Source organism: Citrus sinensis, chromosome 5 (genome assembly GCF_022201045.2).
Source record: "Citrus sinensis cultivar Valencia sweet orange chromosome 5, DVS_A1.0, whole genome shotgun sequence".
Taxonomy (NCBI): Eukaryota; Viridiplantae; Streptophyta; class Magnoliopsida; order Sapindales; family Rutaceae; genus Citrus; species Citrus sinensis.
The window spans coordinates 30637235-30661600 of record NC_068560.1 but is presented as its reverse complement, the minus strand read 5'-3'; the positions used below and the strand labels follow the sequence as shown (position 1 = coordinate 30661600).

General features: G+C 36.0%; 4 protein-coding genes across 4 annotated transcripts; 1 reads left to right on the top strand and 3 right to left on the bottom strand.

Moving 5' to 3' along the window:
- The first annotated feature begins 916 nt into the window (after positions 1-916).
- LOC102577964 (tubulin alpha chain) lies at positions 917-3423 on the top strand. Its single transcript, XM_006472309.3, has 4 exons — positions 917-1134; positions 1712-1946; positions 2042-2412; positions 2506-3423. The coding sequence occupies exons 1-4, from the start codon at positions 1042-1044 to the stop codon at positions 3160-3162; spliced, it is 1356 nt and encodes a 451-aa protein (XP_006472372.2). The 5' UTR covers positions 917-1041; the 3' UTR covers positions 3163-3423.
- A 258-nt stretch (positions 3424-3681) lies between these two features.
- LOC102620428 (xylulose kinase 2) lies at positions 3682-9098 on the bottom strand. Its single transcript, XM_052442767.1, has 12 exons — positions 8943-9098; positions 8666-8784; positions 7780-8431; positions 7593-7681; positions 6639-6703; positions 5904-5959; positions 5341-5461; positions 5186-5260; positions 5051-5104; positions 4729-4823; positions 4467-4641; positions 3682-4182 (listed from the first exon to the last, which is right to left on the bottom strand). Exons 2-12 carry the CDS (start codon positions 8722-8724, stop codon positions 3950-3952), a joined length of 1674 nt encoding a protein of 557 aa, XP_052298727.1. The 5' UTR covers positions 8725-8784; positions 8943-9098; the 3' UTR covers positions 3682-3949.
- A 688-nt stretch (positions 9099-9786) lies between these two features.
- LOC102613438 (uncharacterized) lies at positions 9787-16208 on the bottom strand (the record flags this gene model as incomplete). Its single annotated transcript, XM_052441347.1, has 15 exons — positions 9787-10448; positions 11077-11127; positions 11241-11446; positions 11529-11787; positions 12181-12435; positions 12523-12582; positions 12701-12890; positions 13073-13203; positions 13305-13547; positions 14194-14245; positions 14393-14587; positions 14700-14764; positions 15363-15517; positions 15928-16007; positions 16099-16208. Coding segments are annotated over 15 exons (2343 nt in total), but the record flags the coding sequence as incomplete, so codon positions are not given.
- Positions 16209-21144: 4936 nt separating this feature from the next.
- Positions 21145-22165, bottom strand: LOC127902441 (uncharacterized). The gene is made up of 2 exons (XM_052441346.1): positions 21476-22165; positions 21145-21351 (listed from the first exon to the last, which is right to left on the bottom strand). The coding sequence occupies exons 1-2, from the start codon at positions 22163-22165 to the stop codon at positions 21145-21147; spliced, it is 897 nt and encodes a 298-aa protein (XP_052297306.1).
- Positions 22166-24366: the final 2201 nt, after the last annotated feature.

The window sequence follows — 24366 nt, the reverse complement described above, 5'->3', positions numbered from 1 at the left end:
AAAGACATACACGTCTTGTGCAAAAGCCGGCCAAACGTCATGATCATGTGGACTGCTTGAATTTGTGTTCTTACAGTCGCATCGTGACGTTAGCGTGCTTCAGAAGCTATCTTCTGCTAGTGATACTATTAGAAATATGCACCTTATTTCTCTTTAGATCTCCTTTGGTTTTGCATCTCTTGAGAAAAAATGCAGTTGGCATCACTGAGTGCTATGGTCTGTTTACTCATTTTTAAACTAGCAGTCAATTTGTTGTTGTTTGTTTTTTTTTTTTAATAATCTTCTCCTGGGGTATAATGTGAGAATAAGATGAGAGATCTGGGAGACGGCATTCGTTGGAGATAATAGTATTAAGTTTTTATCATGAGGCTGGTATTTCAAATTATTAATGTGGTTTACGGAATATTTTCATTCGCTGAAGAAAATTAAGGGAAAATTAAAAAAAGAAAAGAAAAGAAAAAAGATTATCGTCAAGTAATTTAATTGGGTGAGATCTGATCTGAATCTGATCGATCATCTTTCTTGGGCCACTCGACAGAAACATATGATCCACTCCCAATTGATAGCCCACCAATATCGCGGCATGTCACATGCGCCTAATCAACCATTCTCCAATGCTATGTTACAATTTTGCCCTCCAAGGAAGAGCGAGCATGGCAATGGCATATATGTAGTTAATTCAAAATCCAAGTCTACAAGGCTACGACCGCCCTGCACTAATCAAAAAATCAAAAATGAGTTTGAGCGGGCAATTAACCATGGTTAAATAGTAATTAACGACACCTGCCAGGCTGGCTGCCTGTGGCTGGGGGCAAAAGGTGACAAATCATTCTCCGCTATCGGTCGCTGGCAACCAACCACGGTTAAAGTAACCGTAGTTAAAGAAATCAACATCGAGCGGTCCCTATAAAAAGCCATAGATCACAATGCTGCTTCACATCGAATCATTGAAAGGCGTCTTCATAAACGCCGGTGTTGCGAAATCGAACTAAGAAATTTTGTTATAGCTTTCAATTCAAATTCAAGAATCGATCTTGGAGAATGAGAGAGTGCATTAGCGTTCACATCGGTCAGGCCGGTATCCAGGTCGGAAATGCATGCTGGGAACTTTACTGCCTCGAGCATGGCATTCAGGTATCTCAATCTCAATCTTCTTCCTTCCTTGTAAATGCTGCGTTTTGGTTCTATAAAAAAAAAAGTCCTATTCAGTTCATCGTCCTAGGTTTTACTTTTTCGTTGGATCTAGCATCTGTTTTTATTTTATCGCTTAGAGAATTTGAAATGTGGCTAGAAGAATGTTAGAGACTTGTTGATTAATGTCCAATTTTCCTCATGAATTTTATTTCTCATTGTAAGATCACTGAATCATTGTGCTTGAATTGTACTACTTTGATACACACGCGCGCGTACAAATCCATGATCTGGATTTTGTTAAAGTCCGATAAAGCTATTAAGCCATATCATTTAATAGTATAGTGGCCGAAAAGCTATTAAACCATATGATTTAATAGTGTAATGTCATTACACTAAATGATATGGCTTAATAGCTTCCTCCGACTGTGATAAAGCACAAGATCCTAGACCAGATCAGTTCTCTGTATATATATATAATGCATTAGTATATATGACTTTATTATCTAGTTTTGTTTCAATTTCTTTTCGTACTGAGATGATTCTTTTTCCTAATTGAAATTTATGATTTGTCTTCCAGCCTGATGGCCAGATGCCGGGTGATACGACCGTAGGCGGAGGAGATGATGCTTTCAACACCTTTTTCAGTGAAACTGGTGCAGGGAAGCATGTTCCTCGTGCTGTTTTTGTTGATCTGGAGCCCACTGTTATTGATGAAGTTAGGACTGGAACTTACCGCCAACTCTTCCATCCTGAACAACTCATCAGCGGCAAGGAAGATGCTGCCAACAATTTTGCTCGTGGCCACTATACAAGTAATTAATTGCCTACAACTTATCTATTTGTTTTATTATATCTTTTATAAACTATATGTATGAATATTCAAAATTGTGTTGTGATGATGTATCAGTTGGGAAGGAGATTGTTGATCTATGCTTGGACCGGATCAGAAAACTTGCTGATAATTGCACTGGGCTACAAGGGTTCCTGGTTTTCAATGCTGTTGGAGGTGGTACTGGCTCTGGACTTGGGTCACTTCTCTTGGAGCGTCTCTCTGTTGACTATGGAAAGAAATCAAAGCTTGGTTTCACTGTGTATCCTTCACCTCAGGTTTCCACATCAGTTGTGGAACCTTACAACAGTGTTCTTTCAACACATTCCCTCCTTGAGCACACCGATGTTGCTGTGCTTCTTGATAATGAAGCCATCTATGATATCTGCAGGCGCTCTCTTGACATTGAGCGCCCCACTTACACCAATCTCAACCGACTTGTCTCTCAGGTAATTGTTAATTTTTGACTGTGTATTTTGCTCTGCTCTTGTCAAATGACTCTTGTTGTTAATGGGTGGTCTATTTTGGCATGTGTTTTTCAGGTGATCTCATCCCTCACTGCCTCTTTGAGGTTTGATGGAGCTCTGAATGTGGATGTGACTGAGTTCCAGACCAATTTGGTTCCCTATCCAAGGATCCATTTCATGCTCTCCTCTTATGCCCCAGTTATCTCTGCAGAGAAGGCATTCCATGAGCAACTTTCAGTTGCTGAGATCACCAACAGTGCTTTTGAGCCATCATCCATGATGGCCAAATGTGACCCTCGTCATGGCAAGTATATGGCCTGCTGTTTGATGTATCGTGGTGATGTTGTGCCTAAGGATGTGAATGCAGCTGTGGCCACCATCAAGACCAAGCGCACAATTCAGTTTGTTGACTGGTGCCCTACTGGATTCAAGTGTGGTATCAACTATCAGCCACCAACTGTGGTCCCTGGCGGTGACCTTGCCAAGGTGCAGAGGGCTGTCTGCATGATTTCCAACTCCACCAGCGTTGCTGAAGTGTTTTCTCGCATTGATCACAAGTTTGACCTAATGTATGCCAAGCGTGCTTTTGTGCACTGGTATGTTGGTGAGGGAATGGAGGAAGGAGAGTTCTCTGAGGCCCGTGAGGATCTTGCTGCCCTGGAGAAGGATTATGAAGAGGTTGGTGCAGAATCTGCTGAGGGGGAGGATGGCGACGAAGGAGATGAATATTAATTGTGTTTGTGCACTGATAAGGGATGTGCCATCTTTCCTTTCTTATGTTGTTCTGGATGATGTTGTCCAATAATGTTGGGGGTGTTCTAAGTGCCTTTGCACTGACATTTTAATTGATTTCTTAAGACTTGGTTGATTATGGTATCGGTAACCGTGGCCCATGGCTCTTGCTTATAAAATTGCTTTTTAGAAAAAAGTTTCCAGGCTGTTTGGTGTTATTATGGATAATCAACTTTTTGAAAAGAATTTCATCTTTTTAGACGTTCTGGCACGTACTCAAAGAGCAACTTTTTGTTGTATTGAAAAAATTTGTCTGGTGCCCTGGCTATAACATTTATGCTGACAGGTGCTACCGTGAAGAAGATCGACCCTGTTTTATACAAATTCTCACACTAAAGAACAGTGTGATAAGTTAAATAATCGCGCAAGATATAATTGAAACGAGAATATGGTACGACATAATTAAATTCTAAAACCCACGGGCTCGAGTTTCTAGCAGGCATTTTGGAGGGGCGGCTATTCACCAAAATGTCGACTGGAAATTTATCAATAGAAATGTCAGTTAATTAACCCGAAACCTAATTTACATTCATTATTAACTTGAAAAATATGATCTTATTTGAATATGATGATCTTATTTGCCTTCATATTCAGATCTGTAAAAGTGTCTGTTATTTCCCAGATATTTCCACCCAAAGAAATGTTCTGTATACGGGCTGTGCAAGGCATCACTGTAAATTTGTCAAGGCATTGAAAACCAGGACATAAATTCCCTCAATTGTTAACTTTAACATCGGCCCAGCTTCTCGACAAGGCGATTCTCTATTTCCAATCTCTTCTTCATCATCACAGCATATTTAGACACCAATTGTTGGTCTCCAGCAGTCACAGCAAGCTTGCAACTCAGAGATGTCTTTTCTAATTTGTCCTTGTACATGTTTGAGATTGGCACAAAGCTTCCCTTTTTGCTGCACAAGTAACCATGGGCTGCTCTCAATGCAGCTCCCAAGGAAGCCGAATCTGTAAAGCAAGCAGCAAAATCGTAAAACAAGGCAAGGATACAACTATTAGAATATGCACGCTAGCTTGGAAGGCTGTACAGGCAACACTATTTTGGGCAGGAATACTCCAAAGTTCAGAATGCTGTCTTTAACAATGATTGAAGCATTTTTCAGTTTTTTTTTTCCTATTTTGTAAAATTATAACACGGGACCAATTCAAGCTGAGTTAGGTTGGATTCAGTTTTAATCCAGACTGAAAGTCTATGCAAGTGATACTCAACGGTAAATCTAATAACTGCTTACCAGGTCTCTGGACTGTATAGATATCACAGCCGTATATAGATGCCAAACAGCTCAGAATAGTCTGATTTGCTGATGCACCACCAGTAGCTATGATTCTTCTGGGTGGAGAAGGCAAACCAAATCTTTCAGCATGACCTCGCATAGAGAGAAATTGGCCCTCAACCAATGCCCGGACCTGCAAATGAACATCTCAATTTCTTGAGAAACATTTTATGAGAACTGATTAACCTACATAAACAATTTGTGAAAGATTGATTGCAACCTCAGAAGGAGGATCAAATTCCTTCACTTCAACTTCATTTACACCATCAAGAGTTTCTCCCTCGAAATTCTCGAGAATATAGCGATGAAAGCCAACTGAATGTACAGTACTGTTAGTTTATTGTCTGATGCATGGGTTTGGAATATACAAAAGTGAATTATGCTGATGAAAGAATTTATAGGGCTGACAATGCAAAATACTTTGCTTTACATAGTAGATACCAATAGAGGCCTTCTATTCCTTGGACAAAAAGCCACAAAGGAAAAACATACTCTACGCAGTGTATCACCTCAAGGAAAGGGAAAATAATGAAATAACACACCTGGGAGGGGAGGAAGAATTTCATGCTCTTTGTAGTAGAAACCCATTTTTCCACCTATTACAGAACTTGGAATGAGTTAAACAGATAAACAGCAAATACGTGCGTGCAGAAATTGAAAGAATGCAACTGGCATACCATTTAGAGGTGGTGTTTGTTGCAGATATTTATTGAAAACATCCCAAGATTTCTCCGCACAGTGATTACGCACATCTGGAATGAAAATTGTGATCAAAGTGGGGAAATACTATTTGGCTTCATTAAAATGCATAAGAAATAAGGACCAGCTGTACCTTCGCGAGTTAGAGAAGCATTTTTATACACCAGCATTATCATATAGCCTTTTGTGTCCACAGGATTAGGAAATACATGACCTTCTAATCTTGGTTCAGGATCATCAGTGATTCCAAAGACCTGCAACACCCACAATAAGGTTCAATGTGGAATAAACTCATCCAACTTAAAAAAAAAAAGTGAGACTCAGAATAACGAAACTAATAATTAAAATTAGAACGACAATTATGGATATGAAATTGTGATACCCATATCCACCAAGTCAGGTTACTAGAAATCTTAACCTATCATGGAGACTTTGCCAGAAATTGATATACCAACATAATATTGGAAGACAGATGAATAGATGATGGTTATATCTAGGTGGTCCACATCTTTTAAAAATTATTCATGTAGAAACCATTTCCAGCACTTTTACTTTCACATGCATTTCTCAAACAAAAGATTATAAATAAATAAATCTTAGTAAATCCAATATCAAGGCATGGAGCTGAACCCATGATCTAGAAAATAAGACAATCACATTTCAAGGGATTATGATGAAGGCCAGATAAATTCTTACAGTGTCACTGGTGCCGAGACTAATTGCCAGATCCCCAGAAGTGCTGAGTGTCAAACCTGCCAGTATAAAAAGCTTTTAATTGATGAAAAATCAAAACACAGAACCATTGAAACTTGAGGAAGAAGAGGATGAACAAGATAGTGAAGGAAAAAAAAGTTTCACTTTCGAAATTTTTGAACATAATAGCAGGCACTTGGGGGTTTAAGAAGAGGATGAACAAGATAGTGAGGGAAAAAAAAGTTTCACTTTTGAAATTTTTGAACATAATAGCAGGCACTTGGGGGTTTAAGAAGAGGATGAACAAGATTTGCTTTACATTCATGTTTCACTTTTAGCTTTTCCTACATTAACATAACATAATCCAAATTGAGAGCTATTAATAAACTTGCAATGGACTGACATATAAACATTGATTGTTTAGTTTTCTCTCAATCGCTAAGTGATGCAGGTAATACTCAATGAAATACAATCATTAGTTATTACTCATCATACATTCACTGCTCGATATATCTCCATTATATAATAAAGTAACATCTGATTATATTCTGAGCAGAAATTGCATAAAGCCAAGGTAGTGATCATGAAAGAAAATGAGCAAAGATGTCATGTAGCAACAGCAACAGCAATAATAAAAGTTGGCATGTTACCAAGAGAATCAGTCATAATTGAAGTAATGGCATGACATCAGGGATAAGTGATGAAGAATTAGCTAAACAATATGGCAGAGGATCTAACCGGCCAAACTGTTGGGGTTGTCTCCTGACCACTGAACAACCAAACAATTCTTATTGAAATGAAACCTGCAAGGGCGTTAATGAATGTTCAGTCCACCAATTAACATATTTGGGACAGAAGATGTCACATATAGATATGACTAAAGCCAATAAATTGAACAATTAACGTATTTGGGATGGAAGATATCACATATAGATATGACTAAAGCCAATAAATTGAACAATTAACGTATTTGGGATGGAAGATACCACATATAGATATGACTAAAGCCAATAAATATGAACCTAGACATTAGTAGGACAACTAGTATCAAAGCACACAGACACTCATGTAACACCATTTCATTTTATGTTAGACTCAAAATTTACCAAATTTTTTTGTCACAAAATCATGATCCACAGCCATAAGAAATCTGGAAATTGCTTGGAGCACGGAAGATGTTGAGCCATTTTAGTAAGAGCATTGCCAGACATCCCAAAATTTCATCCCAAATGATGTGTCATTCATCAAGTGGATGTGAGATAATGTAATTAGTTCACTTGAAACTTCTGAAAAATTATCAATCACTTAATGAATGACACATCACATGCCACATCATTTGAGATGAAATTTGGTCTATCATTACACTTTTAGTAATGACCGAGAATACACTCACTGGTTGAGATTTCTGTGTCTTGGAGTTTATTACAGTATAAATTTTTTGCTGGGTTGTTTATTGGATTTTATTAAAGGTTATAAATGCATCAAAACAATCAAACATTATCATACCGCCTTAGGCTGATTACCACACAACAAAAACACATCCACTTCCTATTTCAGTTATCTCCTATCGATTTTACAATGCCTTGAGCAAATCATAAATTAAATTGGAAAATGTGATAAGATTTCTTAAAAGAGAAGATATTTTCTCTCAGAAGAACATGAACGGCAAAGTGAATAGACATACATACTAACCTCTCCACAAAGTAGGGAGCAATGCAACCTGCAACAGCATGAGCAGGGGCTAGCTTTCCAAGTTTTTCCTCTAAAGATGGTGCTGTAGCCTATAAGATATAGCAAGATTCATCAAACTTGCACTAAAAATTAATGGATTCATAAAGAAGTCACATAACATTAAACTTATATAGTCATGCAAACAGACCTCTAAAACTATTTTAGACCAGACTCTTTGTCTGATATCCATCAAGTTCATCCCTGCTGCATCAGTTTCATCAATACAGGCATATGCCCCAATCAGAAGAGACGCCATGAAAGAGCTAACAACGGAAATCCTCTCAGTATCGTCATAAACTCCTGGCTGTGTTTGAAATAACTTCCTAATCTGGGGTCCGGTGAATCTTTCATAACCACGTGATCCTGTAAGTTTAGACAACTCCAATGCACCACCAACAGCCTTCTCTATCTCCCTACATTGAGCTGTGGTGCTGCTATCCATCCACACCGGAGATTCCTTAGTTGAAAAGGCATCGCCCAATTGATCAACCAACGGCTTCTTTGGATCTAAAGATGACAAAATAGCAGCACTGCCTTTCTTCCAATACACACTACCATGTTGCTGTCCGCTACCAGAAACAGCTGCAACTTTGGACAAATCCAAAGATTTGGAGAGTTTTTGAAGCATCAAATCCAAAGCCTCAATCCACATGCGGGTGGGAGAAACAATTCTGCCATTATTCGAAGGGTCTCGGTATACCCCATCTTTGGTCTTGTAATGGGGCAATTCAGAGTCAAACTGTAGTTGCTCGGAAGCGACGGTGTTGAGATTTGAGTCCAAAACAGTTGCCTTCAATGACCTTTAAAAAGTTTCAAAAATCAATAATAATTTCAGATTATGCCCAAAAGAAAAAAAAAAAAAGCAATGCAGATCAGAATTCTTAAGGGAAATAATCCACAATTGGTGATAGAGGTGAAAGTCACAGTCTATAAGACAACAAATTATACAAGAGAAACAAAAATCAATAATTATGAATGGAAATCAGGCAAAATCAAATGGACAATAACTAAAGAAAGGGAAAGGAGAGACATACTGAGTAGAGCTGTCAAATCCGAGAAAAAGGGAGTCCTTTGGAAGGGAATAATCCTCCATTTGTTTTATGCTTTTGTGTTCAATTTTGGCGAGGAGCAGAGCTCAGTCTTTTGTTTGTTGCTGATTATATGTGCAGTTGTTATTTGAAAAGGAAAATTCTATTCATTTATTTATTTTAGGATCACGGATAAGGACAAGTGACTCGAATAGATAAAGAGTTTTAATTTAATTTAATTTAAATCCATTTATTGTTGCCGAATCCAAATAGATTGTTTTACCTTCCTCGTCCACGTGTTTCTATTTCAGTAACTGACTGCTTGCGAACTTCTCGGCTGCGGCATCTTCTTTTCCCAGCAAAACGTGAATCAACAGTAAGTTCGTTTTGTTGTACATTAAGAGAACCTCATCTAATTGATGGAGTATATAATCCAATCCTAGTTTTATTATTTATCAAAATTAAGATATTCATCTTATCCCCAAAGAAAAAAAATAAAATAAAGATATTCAGATATTGACATCAATATATATCTGGAAGTGTGATATGAGGATGATAACAAAACTGAATGTAAATTTATTATCCTTTTACCTTATCATACATTCTTTGAAATCTCACCAAATACCTTTACCAGTATTATCGACATAAGTGAAAAGCATAACATATTCAATACTTCCAAGCTTCCAAGCCATACTGTTAAAGCAAATCATGTATTAGCTGACAAAGCTTAATTTAAGTAAATAGTCAAATTATGTTACCACTAGCCTCGAGATGTTTATCCAAACAACACATATGATGACCAATTAGATGTTTATCCACGTTTATTCTTAATCTTCACGTTACAGCGGAATAAATGTTTTCAAAGCAATTAGGCACCGTGCAATAGACAGACACTTAAAAATTTAATTTAATTAGGGCATGCATTCCGCTATCCCATATAATCCAATAATTAAAATCTAAAATTAGAAAATAAAAAATCAATCAATTACAGTCGTTCATACAGAACTGAAAGCACAGCCCTTCCACTTCTCCAGTTAGGCACGTTTGAAACAAGCCCTGATGAGATAATCAGAGTGGAAAGATAATGAAGAACAAAATTTAAGGCAATGACAATAAACAATAAACAATAAACAAAACAATATTATGTACTGCATTTTGTGACTGAACCTATCTCCAACTTCCCAGCTTGTTTGAAGTACATGATCTTTGACGGAATCAGCGGAAGAGATCACAAGCGTGATCAAGAATAATATTTACCTAAGCGACTATAACAATTACATTGAATACTTTCCTTTAAACCTCCTGCCCCATAAGCAAAAATATCTATCTTAAATGGGGTAATTTGAACCCCTAACCCCATTTCCAATTCTATTACGAGAGACTTGCTATATTTACTAAATTAAGCACAAACTATCTAAAAAAAGATATCATTAAACAATTTAGAAGTAGTCTATGTCTCCATTCTACTTTGTGACCGACTATCTACCAGTGACTTTGTTCACTGGAATAATTCTGGGAAAGACCACATTATGAATTTTGCAAAAGTGTCAGACTCCAAAAACTCGATATGAGCAGCCCTTCCGATAATTGTGTTAAGGTTCTTTCCATAGGAGGAGGTATCAAAGTTGACATCACAGCGCATAAAAACCCGCTGCTCGGAGGAAGGGGCCCGTATCTGGTCCAAGCAATTGTTCAGCATCTCCAGAAATACTTTGCCCTTTTTTGAGTAGTCCCAAGATGCTGCCTGGCACAGTTCAATTCTGGCCGAATGATAAGGAACATAACCATCCTGAGACACCCATAATCAGCAAATAATAGCACTGAAGTTAGCGGGAAAAGGCTGATACCAACAGTTAAAAAATGCAAATTCATGTCTGATCAACCAAAGACAGGATACAGGAATCATGTTAATTTTGAAACAAATCAATGAAGGAACAAAACTTCCTTTCTTTCACAAACATCGTATGACCACATATACATGTAATGGAACTGGATCAATAGTTTAATGAATCTGAACGAAACTTTTAATTGCAACATGCCTTAAACTTAGTTGGGTGCTACAACACAAAATGTTGAGAGGATGAGAAACATCACCACCCAATCCTTCATCTCCGAACATAAATTGGGGCTCTTTAAAACAGAAAAATAGGCCACATTTGTCTAATCCCAGATTACAATATAGATACCCATATTTTTGGAACAGGAGATATAAGTAGGCAAATCAGTATTGATAAGGGAATATTGATTCAATAAAACTTGTGAATAGCTAGTAGTCAAGACTGTCTTGTCAAATAATATTTACTCCTACGATCAGCAACAGTTTAAAAAAAAAAAGGAAAATTTCTTAATGAAATGCTCATAACAATTTCTGAATGAAAACTTATTTTCAGATATAGCATGCAAAGATAGAGTAATACCTGTGGGGAAGATAGCAGAATTATATGCCTAAAATTCTCCAGTGTCTTCTGCTGAAAGAAGAAACATAACTATTTTAGAGCTTCAGCAAACAATAAAAAGTGATAAAGATTCTGACAAAAAGAAAATGTCCCCTTGTTACAAGATCAATAGTACATTTAAGTACCTGAGAAAGTTTGTAAAAAAATGTTTTCTTGAGATCTGGATCATCTGTGAAAGTGAGCTGATGAATGCACACTGTACTCTTCAACTTCTTCAGAAGCCACATCCCAGAGTTGAATAAAGAGTTTGAACTGTAAAGATACCCCAAATGTGGACCAGATACCGAAACATATGTATTCAGGTATCGTAGGTATGGTTCCATAATACTCTCTGCAAAAGTAGACCACATACCAGCACCACATGAAAAACTAATCGGTAAAATAAGTAAAGCATCCGAGCCATGACCATGTACCTGCTAATGCTGCCCTTATAATGATATTTCCTATAGAATGGCCAACAAAACTGAGCTTGATGTTTCTCAGGCCAACAGTTCGAGACACTTTATCCATTTTCTTTTTAACAAAAGAAATCACTTCATGAGCCAGCCGAAATCCCATTTCTCTGAAGTCTCCAGATGTTTTTTCTTCATTCCCCTCTGACATGAGAAAATCTATCTTTGGATCTATTAAAAGCCATTGATTCCGAATAAGCCGCAAATCCAGATGATGCCCCTATTATGTTTCAATACCAGCATGTAAAGTTAATCTACTAATATATGGCATGAATGATACCAAATAAAGGCAACATATGCTTTGCAATAAAGAAGACATCATTACAAGTTACGGGACAACAATCCCTAATACGGCGTTCTATCTACTGTATTTATGAGGATGGGGAACATAAAATAGTGTTACAAATATATATATGCCGAGAATAAGCCAAAAGTAATAACCAACAACTCAATTGACTAACGTTGTACTTTCTAAATGGAAATGAGTAATTGGTATTGCAATTACAAACTCAAGATTATGAGAATGCTTAAAAATGAAAATACAAATTAATACCCAAAGAGACAAAGCAACACTATCTACCAATCTAAGAGAAGCAATAAATAGTAAGCTTGCCTGAAACCCATGCACAAAGACAACAATCTTCAATTCACGACCCTTTTGTGGCTGGCTAGTACCACATGGCTTTTTTCCAGCTTCAGAGCTACGTCCTGTTTGTGAACCAAGCTTATCTATCACATCAACATTTCTAAAGTAGGAATTTTCACTAAATGTACGACGTGGAGCATTCATGACTCGTTCCACGATTACAATAGGAATTCGGGAAGGGTCTCCAAATATATACATGTCTTGAATAAATCGATTGTTGATCTGCACGGATGTCAAATTCTCCTGTAAAACTCCAACTTACAAGGAAAATAGTGGCAAAAAGCATTCCAAGTAAGAACTATCACACACCTTCATTTGAGCAATGCTTCGACGATGAAGCTCTGCACGCGTAGCTGCGATCTGGGCAGGCTGTGCAAGAAGCAAGAAAATTCCGGATTCAATGACTCATTAGTAAAAAGTTTATTTGTGGATGTCAATGAAAGACAAGCTAGAGACAACATAAAACACGTATAACACAAGCATTTACATCATCATTCAATTTCAACAAACTTGAAACTCTTTTGTGCACGCCATTCTTCGAGGGCTCATCAATACCACTATTCAGATAATGATGAGGCATCTCAACCTTAGAGTACACCATCCATATTGACCATTCAGCTCTCCGATCCTTAGCCCATGTATCACGCAAATATTTCAGTATCTTTCTATTGTTAGCCCTGGAATGAAGTTGTACATCAACATAGATACATGCTCACAAAAATGGTAATAACAACTATAGAAATAAGACTCTTCCTCTATTTAGTTATAGCTAGAAACAATAATAAAATCAACCACATTCTCTTCTGAATTTAGAATGGATGTCTGAATACAATGGTAATGACGAGAAGTAAAAGCGAACCTGTGGAAATTCAGAAAATTATTCCACAAATAGAACACTTGATCACCCAAAAAGTCAAAAACATTCAATAAATCATCATCCGATAAGGTGTGAAGCAATCCACTTTGAAGCTCCAGAGTAGCAGTTGCTTTCTGTTTATGAACATGACAAATTGCTGGTAAATAATAGACCATAAAACTTCAGAGATTGCAAACTGAATGTTGATAAACTACTGAACAAATAAAGCAATGACCTCAAAATCATTTTGTGGCAATTCTTCTGAAACGTCACCTACTACAGTTCCGATATTTGCTTTCAAGATAGGATGAAACAGATTTATACCATCCATTCTGGATGCAAACTCAGTCATATCAATAGCTCCGTTAATTCCTTCACTAAGTTTTTGAAGATCTTCAAGCAATGTGTTAAAAGAATCCACTAGTGCTTTAACAAGCATGTGAGGTTTCACAACTACAGAAGCCACTTGACCCAATGCCTGGTCAATCTCAAAAAACGGGCAGTTAATTGATGGAAAAATGATAATTTTTTAAGGAAATATTGGCAAAACTAGCTAAAAGTATCTTAATATGTGACAATCACTGGGTTCAAGAATGATTGAATGAATCAGCACTAAATAAAGGAACCAGAACTCAGGAAGATATTCACTACTCATATTATATATGGAGATAAAGATAACATTCGTCCAAACAGGATCCATTAGCAAGAGTATATTGAAGATAATCTAATTAGTGATTGAACTCTTAAGTAAAATTAAAAAAAAAACTTAAGGAACAATCAAACAAAGATTTTCTAAACAAACCTGAATACCAGCAAAAATAGAACATCAACACAAGCTTGGGTTAATTACATCTTATAAACATGATAGATACATGCTCGAGTGTGCATGAACATGCATATACAAACAGATAAATGAATGTTACCACCACTATTAGAATGTAACAAAATAAATTTTTTAATCATGGAACAGTAAACTGCAAGCGATTCAAGTCTATTGAAGAAGCAAAGAAGTAAGCACACATATATTGACATAATTATGAAGTTGAAGAAGTAAAAAAGATCACGCTTGACTAAAATTTTATTACAGATTATTATATGCAAGCATTCAATGCGTAAAAACATACTCGACTAGATCCATCAGTACTTCCACCAGCAATAGCTTTGCTGCCAGAATGGCTGAAATAATACAATTGACCAAAATATTGCACAAATGATTAGTTTGAAAACAATTAAAAATTAAATAAAAAGACAAAGAGAGAGGTTACAACATAGGTGTGATTATGACCAGCATGTCTATAATAGGAACTAGAATCTGCGACAGACCTGGGTACCTTCGATGAGGGTGTGTGAGAACCAGCTTTCAATAGACTGACATGAATGCTAACATCAACAAGCACGACATGGAATGCATCAAAATGAACAGGGCAATATGAATGCAGTCCTAGAAGAGCTTTAGGAGGAATCCGAAATTCATGGACTGCAGCAGGAGAAGAATGCAAAGAAGCTTGCAACTCAGACCTGCAATCAGTGTTTCACATTTGAAACTATCAAACATCCAAGAGAAGAACATTAGACTCAATTTAGCATCAATTAGATGTGCAGCTATCAGAATGAGGTCCCACCAACTCACCCATACTCTGTGATTGGGGCATGCATAAGCTCAAACTTCAAAATAACAGCAGAAGTAGGTAGACCCTGTAAATGAAATGTTACATCGATACCCAAGATATGATATCATAAATACTAAATTCCAATGGTCAAAAGGAACATATTGCTATTTAAAACCAATTATAACTGCATGAACATTTCATAGTAGTCTTCCTTCCTAAATTCTGAATAGAATTATTCAACTTGTAAACTTGCAACAAATCAAATGATTCTAATGTTATTGCCCAACTAAAATTTAATAAGCTTCATTACCGTTGCTCAACATTTGCATCCCCCACCCATAAGGAATAAAATATGCATCGTCTTTCCAATGATGATATGAAAGGCCTCATCTCAAGATGTAACAAGCCAATTGATGATATCCTTCCCAAGAGGGGAGCTATTACCTAAGAGATCTTCCATAGAGATTATAGTCTACGGTGAATTCTATTTCCTGCTTTGTTTTTGTTGAGATCTTTATTATTCTTGTCCTTAATTGTTTGATTTGAACTGCTTTTATTCAATAGACAATCTCCTCATCCATTATTTCTTGCAGGTTTTCCCATTCTCTTTCTTTTTCAAAAACAAAAAAACAAAAAAGGGGTGTTTATATCTCAGTGAGAGAGGGAAAAGGAGAGACTGCTACCTCATATTTACCAGGAGATAGAGTGAATGAAATCAGGATAGATAAAAGAATATCCTGTCTTGCATATTTGATCCGGAAAGGCTGAGTTGAAAAGCTATTGTCCCTATCATCAATCCTCCATACTCCATATATATCATCATAACCGAGCTCAGGTGCTGCAACTCAAACAGATGCCACTATGTTTTAGATTTTAGCTCTCATTTGACTATATAGAAGCAAAGCTCAATGACAAACCAACAAGAATGAGAAGAATATCAAAACCATCAATAATTGCACAGACATCTGGAAGAACTAAAAATTTTCAGGATTTCGCAGGTTTAACTGAGAATCTAGATTGTGAAGTACAGTGTAAATTTAACCATATTACCAGATTAAGTTCATAAAAAAGATATCCTTGTTTTGTCTTTTAAGTTTAGGAAATCTTATCAAGAACCCTTTGGGAAAGCACCAAGAATATGCCAACACCTTAAAATTATCACTATCTCTATTCCCTTTGTAGGAAAAATAGTATATGAGTAAATAAAGATAAGTATGAATAAAACCAATATGAGTTTAACGGAATTACCTTCATATTGAACAACTCTTGTCGGAGTTCCCAAGATATCACTGTCCTCATATCTCATGCTAATCTTAATTTGATACCATCTAAACAAATCACAAATGCAGCCAGCAGAAAGATTCATTAAAAAGTCAGCAAAAAAGTTTGCAGTCAGTGAATGGTTAGAAATATACTTACCCTTGCTGGAAAAGGTCAAGGTTATGAAACCGGTGAATGTAAACACCAATCTCTTGAACAGTCTTGAACATGACCACCAGCTTAAGCTTAGCTCCTACCAACTTCTCATGTCAAGAATTATTTTCAGGTTCACTTCTATGGTTAAGACCAATTAATCATGGTAAACGCCAAAACATTTGAAAACTCGCCTCCTTACTTATTCAAATTAAAATAATCAATTCAACACCAAGTTCTCAACATAGCAACCCACAGAAACACACTCTTTCCTTCTCCTTCTAAATATCAAACCCTATACGAACATTCACAATCTGCAATTCTCCTGCTAGAAGAGGTAGTCATAAAATAAAGCTGCCTACTGCTGTTGAGAGTAAAAATGCAACATTCAAAAATTAGTCGAACTTCACATGCGCTGAGGAAATATCTAAAAGAAACCAAAGAATTTGTTGAAACTAGTAGCTACCATTTTTTTTCTTTAAGTGTCATTTTCAGCGTAAATATTATAAAAACACGATTATAATACTAACAACTTGCCATTTCAATTTTCATCAAATCTTGCCATATTCAGAAGACAACAAATGGGGCGACGCAGCTAAATTGGACATTAAATGAAATAATTATTCACCAAAAGTATGTCAAAGCTGACTCGCTACAATTAACGGGAGTAGCAAATAGAAATTTATTTAAACGACATTGCATTTGATTCGAATTTCAACAACGATAGCAATAAATGAGAATATATACAATGTAAATGACATAAAAGTGACGGAAGAAAGAAAAGAAGAAGAAAAAGAACAAACCTCAGTTTCAGATCGGCAGAAGTAGAGGACTCAGAATTAGAAACAGTGTTAGGGTTTCATAATTCATAATTATTAGCTTGGTTGGTGTGTTGAGAGGAAGAGGAATGAAAGATCTCGGCGTCGTGAATTGCGCAATTCGGATTTACGTTTGTTTCCATTAATGCAATTGTCGTAAGTCCTCAAAAAAAAAAAATTTGTCGTAAGTCATTGATGGTTGGAATTACGATAATGTCCTTCTTTTTCGCTTTCCACGAAGATGTTGAGGCGTTCAGCTTGCTGATGTCCGTTTAGTTTTTGACGTTGGAAAGTTCAGTTTTGCGGTTTGCGCCAAAAATACATAGCGGATCTTAACGCCTGATGTTCCCGCCCGTTTGGTCTATTATGGGCTTGTTGAAGGCCGGATATGTCAAAGAATGGACCGGACCGTCCGTTTGGCCCAGTCATGCTCTTTGGGATTGCGATGGGCTATAATTTGATAAAACCCCCCAACTCCAAATACGGAACTGACGATGATGAATAAATGAAGAATTAAATTACTTATCAGATTTATTTTTTGGGTTATTTCCACCGAACCCTCAAATGTTTTGACATTTTCCACCGCGCATCCAATTATTTCAACAATTTTCACCCCACACCTAATTCTATTAATTTGACCGTTATTTTTAACGGAGCTATTTGAAATTTAATTAAATATCTAAAATACCCCTTATCTTGAATTAGAAAATAATTAAATGAGATAAAATACTAATCCAATAATTAATATTTACATTAAAAATTCTTAATTAAAGATAATGAATAATAATCACATTAATTAACTTATCAAATAAATTTAATTTGTCGTTATCAAATAATATTTAGGGCATAAAATTCTAAAATTTCCCTTTGACTATTAGAATAAACGGTCAAATTAACGGATTTTGGTGCGTGGTGGAAATTATTGAACAATTGGGGACGTAGTGGAAAATATTGAAACATTTGGGGGCAAGGCGGAATTAACCCTTATTTTTATTTTAATTTTAGAAGGTAGAAACACTATTTACCCTTAAATGCTGAAAAGCTAAATTCAATAGCTACAAAACTAGAAACAAAGATCTTTTCATTAATGATTTTGAAATACAGATTAATCGGGTGGTCCAAACCTCTAGGAAATAAAAGGGGTTTATCCTAATACACAATGTATTAGTTAATTTTGTTGGTGAATTATGAGAATATGGAGGCAAAGAACAATGAAATTTCTTAGGATTTGAGACGTGTTTACACACTTTCCTTTAAGGTTTTATTTGCCCTCACCAATCTTGGTTTGCTATAGAGTTTTAATGGCAAATTACCCCCAAGATATATCAAATCCTGAATACAATCTTTAGCAAATAAGATTGTATTTCCAGAACAAGCATGAAATCTTTAAAATCTGATTTCTAATCTTATTGTATGTCTTTCTTTTTATTAATAAGATGTTTATTTGAAAGAATACAACTATTAGAAATGGTACTTCTTCGAAAAAACTCTTTTGGTTTGAAAATGCATCGATTTACAATTGAAATCTTTTCAATCTTACTAACCGTTTTCCAATTGACAACTTTCTGGAAATAAACGGTTAGCTTTTTTCTCAATAAACGGTGAGCCGTTTATTCTAGGACATAAAACATGCTCTCTGGACTTAAACGGTAAGCCGTTTTCACCATAAACGGTGAGCCGTTTATTCCAGAACAAAAAACATGTTCTCTGGACTTAAACGGTTAGCCGTTTTCTCAATAAACGGCAACCCGTTTTCGTCCAGAATATCAAACCAAACAAACTTGAAAGATGTTACAATCTCTCTTACAATCCCCACTAGATTGTAATATTTTTCAGATTTATTAATGATAAACTTATACATACAAAAGGTATCTTTCGATTTTAACCTTTAATTAGTGAGTGTATTTCAAAGCATTTACAAGACAATAGTGTGCTAAGCATTAAACTTTGTCTCTTAAGTAAATACCGGAGATACATCACATATAAGCTATCCCAGATTTCAAAGTTGTGTTCCAATAGTTAGCACTATTCCGGCCTTGTGCTCTATCTTGGATTCATGAACATTTACAAGATTAAACCATGACCTTGTTAGAAACGACATCATTTCTTATGTTCACTTAGGTGAAGTTTCAAATCATGTCTTTAGCTACTAAAAGACTTGAACTTCATTAAGAGTAAATACTCAACCTCAACCTCGTAGCTATTTGCACCGAATATCTCGAATGGGATTATTTATTACTCGGTGTCAAACCAGTCACATAACAACAACTTGTTATTACCCATTTAACTATGGAGTAGCGGTATAACTACTACATAGTTGGGTTACCGTCGTTGGTGACTTTATTATATAAAGGTTTCAATCTCATTCCATAAGATGTATCCTTAACTAAGTCTCTTGAAAGACCTTTTGTTAAAGGATCTGCTAGGTTCTTATTAGTCCTAACATAAACAATATTAATAACACCATCTGCTATTAATTGTTTCACATATTCATGTCTTAAGCTAATATGTCTAGACTTTCCATTATACACTTTATTATAAGCTCTAGACAATGTAGCTTCACTGTCGTAGTACAAAGAAATAGATGGCATCGGTTGTGGCCACAACATTATATCAAACAACAAATTTCTCAGCCATTCTGTTTCTTTGCCTGCAGATGCAAGTGCTATAAACTCACTTTCCATTGTTGAATGAGTTATGCACGTTTGTTTCTTTGAAGCCCAAGAAACCGCTCCTCCAGCAATTGTAAAAATCCAACCAGAAGTGGATTTATTGTCTCTTGTATTGGTTACCCAACTAGCATCTGAATATCCTTCCAGTACTTCAGGATAATCATTATAAAACAAACCCAAATTAACGGTCCTTTTAAGATAACCAAGTATCCTACCAATTGCTTTCCAGTGTTCAACACTAGGGTTACTCGTGAATCTTGACATTTTGCAAACTGCAAATGCTATATCAGGCCTCGTATAATGCATAGCATACATCAAGCTACCAATTGCACTAGCATATTCTAGTTGAGCTACTATTCGGCCTGAATTCTCTAGTAATTTAATACTAGAATCATATGGGGTATTAGCTTCTTTAAATTTCAAATAATTGAATTTAAGAAGCACTTTCTCTATATAATGAGATTGACACAACGAGTAACCCCCACTATGTTTATTCACTTTGATACCTAAGATAGTATCTACTTCACCAAGATCTTTCATCTTAAATTGTGAAGTTAAATACTTCTTTGTATCATCTACTCCTTGCATATTTGTTCCAAAGATAAGCAAGTCATCAACATACAAGCATATAATCACACCAAAATCATTCGTATATTTAAAATATACACATTTATCAGCATTATTATGCTTAAAATCATGTGATAAAATTACCGAATCAAACTTCTCATGCCATTATTTTGGTGCTTGCTTTAAGCCATAAAGAGATTTGATTAACTTGCATACCTTTTTTTCATTTCCAAGCAAAACAAATCCCTCAGGTTGTTCCATATAGATTTCTTCATCAAGATCACCATTAAGAAAAGCTGTTTTAACATCCATTTGATGCACATATAAATTGTTCAATGAAGCAATTGCAAATAGCACTCTTATAGAAGTTAACCTAGCTACCGGAGCATATGTATCGAAATAGTCAATACAATTTCTTTGCTTAAACCCTTTGGCTACTAATCTAGCCTTAAAAGTTTGCAAAGAACCATCATTATTGTACTTTCTTCTAAATACCCATTTGCTGCTAATTGGTTGAGATCCTGGAGGAAGATCAACCAAGACCCATGTTTGATTCGACATTATCGAATCCATTTCATCATTTACCGCCTCTCTCCAAAAAGAAGCGTCTCTAGAAGACATAGCCTCGCTAAATGTCTTTGGATCTTTTTCAATATTTAACAACAATGGTACTTTGTTACGTACATTCTTTATATCCCCTTCAACCAAGAAGAGTAGTGCTTGTGATGAAATAAAATCCGGAGCTAAACTTTTTTCTTTCTTTTCACGTTGATATTATTATTATTAATGCTGAGTTTGTACATTCCATCACAAGAATACCCTTTCCCAACAAATAATCCATTCTTTGACACAATACAAGTATTACCCTCAAGCACAATCTTAAGCCCATGCTTACACATACAACTAGCAGAAATAAGATTCTTCCTAACGGAAGGTACATGAAAGACATTATACAATGTGACTTTCTTTCCAGAAGTGAAGTTGATCTCAACTACTCATTTTCCTGCTACTATGGCTGCATTATTGTTCCCCATGAGAACCATTTGTCCTTCCGTTTCTTCTTTGTATGATAAGAAAAATTTCTTATCATTACAAACATGAATTGTTGCACCCGAATCGAGCCACCAATCATAGGACTTAGTTTCAGCCATATTGGTTTCAGTAATCATGCCAATTTGCATTTCAGAAACCATAGCACAAATCTGTTCAGATTTGTTTTCAATAACATTAGCTTTATGGGAATTCACTTCTTTCTTTTTCTTCTTGAATCTGCAATCACTTTGGCGATGGCCTTTCTTACCACAAAAGAAACAATTTCCAGAAAACTTTAAAATTCTTTGAGAATTTACTAGCTTCAACAACATTAACTTTAGTATAATCATGCTTATCCTTGGATTCACGAGACCTAGTCTCTTCTTCAATTACCAAGTGTTTTTGCAATTCTTCTAAAGTTATGTTCTCTTTACTATGAAGGAGTTTCTTTCTATAATCATTCCAACTTTGAGGCAATTTAGCAATAATAGCCCCAACTTGAAATGATTCAGAAATTTCAACTTTTAACTCTCGAAGCTTAGCAACAATAATTTGTAACTCATGTATTTGATCAAGAATGGATTTTGTGTCTACCATAATAAATTCAAAATATTTAGATACAAGGAATTTGTCAGTACCTTCTTTCTCCGTTTTGTATTTGTATTCAAGAGCATTCCAAATTTCCACCGGAGAAGTCATAGAATTGTAGAGATCATATAATCTGTCAGAAAGCGTATTGAGTATGTGACCCCGGCATATCAATTCATCATCTTCACGACGTTTCCTTGCAGCCTTAACAACTTCGGTATCATCTTCTCTTGGTTCTAGAAATGGTTCCAATTTCGGATCAAGAACATATGCCACTTTAAGAACAGTAAGGAGAAAGAACAATTTTTCCTTCCAACGAGTGAAATTAGTTCCATCAAAACGATCTAGATGGACACTAGGATTCAGAAATGATGTCAAACTCTTCTCAACCTCCATTTGCACAAAATTTAAAACCTTAAAGATTGTTGGTGAATTATGAGAATATAGAGGCAAAGAACAATGAAATTTCTTAGGATTTGAGACGTGTTTACACACTTTCCTTTAAGGTTTTATTTGCCCTCACCAATCTTGGTTTGCTATAGAGTTTTAATGGCAAATTACCCCCAAGATATATCAAATCCTGAATACAATCTTTAGCAAATAAGATTGTATTTCCAGAACAAGCATGAAATCTTCAAAATCTGATTTCTAATCTTATTGTATGTCTTTCTTTTTATTAATAAGATGTTTATTTGAAAGAATACAACAATTAGAAATGGTACTTCTTCGAAAAAACTCTTTTGGTTTGAAAATGCATCGATTTACAATTGAAATCTTTTCAATCTTGCTAACCGTTTTCCAATTGACAACTTTCTGGAAATAAACGGTTAGCCTTTTTCTCAATAAACGGTGAGCCGTTTATTCTAGGACATAAAACATGCTCTCTGGACTTAAACGGTAAGCCGTTTTCACCATAAACGGTGAGCCGTTTATTCCAGAACAAAAAACATGCTCTCTGGACTTAAACGGTTAGCCGTTTTCTCAATAAACGGCAACCCGTTTTCGTCCAGAATATCAAACCAAACAAACTTGAAAGATGTTACAATCTCTCTTACAAATTTATCCATCATTGTTCATAGTTTCATACAAAGAGCTTATGTGATATATAAGTATGGTTGTTGCACGTTGGGGATAAATTTGGAAAAGTGAAGGATAGAGCTAATTTTCGACGAAATCTTAGGGACACCCATGAAATACCCCTTTTATCTCAGGGACACCCATCATCATTTTGGGTGTACAGATATTAGTGCTCTTAGTTTTTTTCAAAAGATAATTTCCTATGAGAATTAATACAAAACAACTTCTCCACTTGAGTCACGGTCAATCATCTTGTTTTCACCAAACTTTTGCAAGAGTTCAATTCGAACCAATTGGGTAGTTCTCACCTAATCCAACTCAAATATGATTCAAACAAATAAATTTATATTTGAGGGGAGCTTGAGCTGGGATTGTGCTTAGGCATGTTTTTATGATGTTTGGGATATGTGGTTTAGCTGAGGTATTTAGGTGGTAAGCCAAAATAACATATATGAATTAATAAGTGGGGTATGTCAAGTACACTCACACGTAAAACACAATCTCAACCACGAATTGAAATTACAATAAAATAAATATAAATATAAATATAATGAATACACAATATTTAGGTGGTTTGGTCTTTTGCCTACATACATGAGAGTAAGTAATCACCCATTAACTATATAAATGAGAGGTTACATAGATTTTCCATTATACAGGATGAATAGAATAACTAGATAGCTATATAGAAGTGTTTGGTCTTGATAAAGATGAAGATGATTGTTTTAGGTAGATTTTGGGTGCGAAAAGTAAGAGTAGGGGTGGGCATTTCACCCGATCCGACCCGACCCGATAAATTTCGGGTTCGGGTCAGGATCAAAACCCGATCGGTTTGAAATTTACAAACCCGATCGGGTTGTGATTGGTTCGGGTCAAACCCAACCCGATCCTAATACTCGATCGGGTTCTTAAAAAAAAAAAAACGTACTGACCCGAATTGACCTGATTTCAACCGACCCGAACTGACCCTATTTCAACCGACCCGAATTAACCCGAATTGACCCGAACTGACCCAAATTGACCCGAACTAACCCAAATTGACCCGAACTCAATCCTACCCATTTTAAATCCAACCCTATCCAACCCGAACATAACCCGAATTAATGACCCGACCCGAACCGACCCGAACATATCCTTGTCTAACCCGAACAACCCGAACCCGACCCGAACCCGATTTTGCCCACCCCTAAGTAAGAGGAACACTTGGCTAAAATAATAAATTTATTTTCAAGATATAGGGTACCTCACTTAATCGCAGTGTGAGGATGACAGTAATGGAGTGAAAAAGCATGCAAGGACACCTTAGACTTGCAAAACAATGAAAAGAATGTTAGAGGTGAAGCCAGCGGTGGCCAGAGATCACACTTCGACACTCAAGTCAACCACTTTGATTATTTATGGTGTAGGAACTTGCAAGCTCTCTAAAATGGCAGGTGGAGATTGAATGAGACCTCAGTCTTTTTCGTGGAGTGTGTGTGTTTATTGTATATATGAGAAAAGAAGAATCTTAGTGTCTTTAT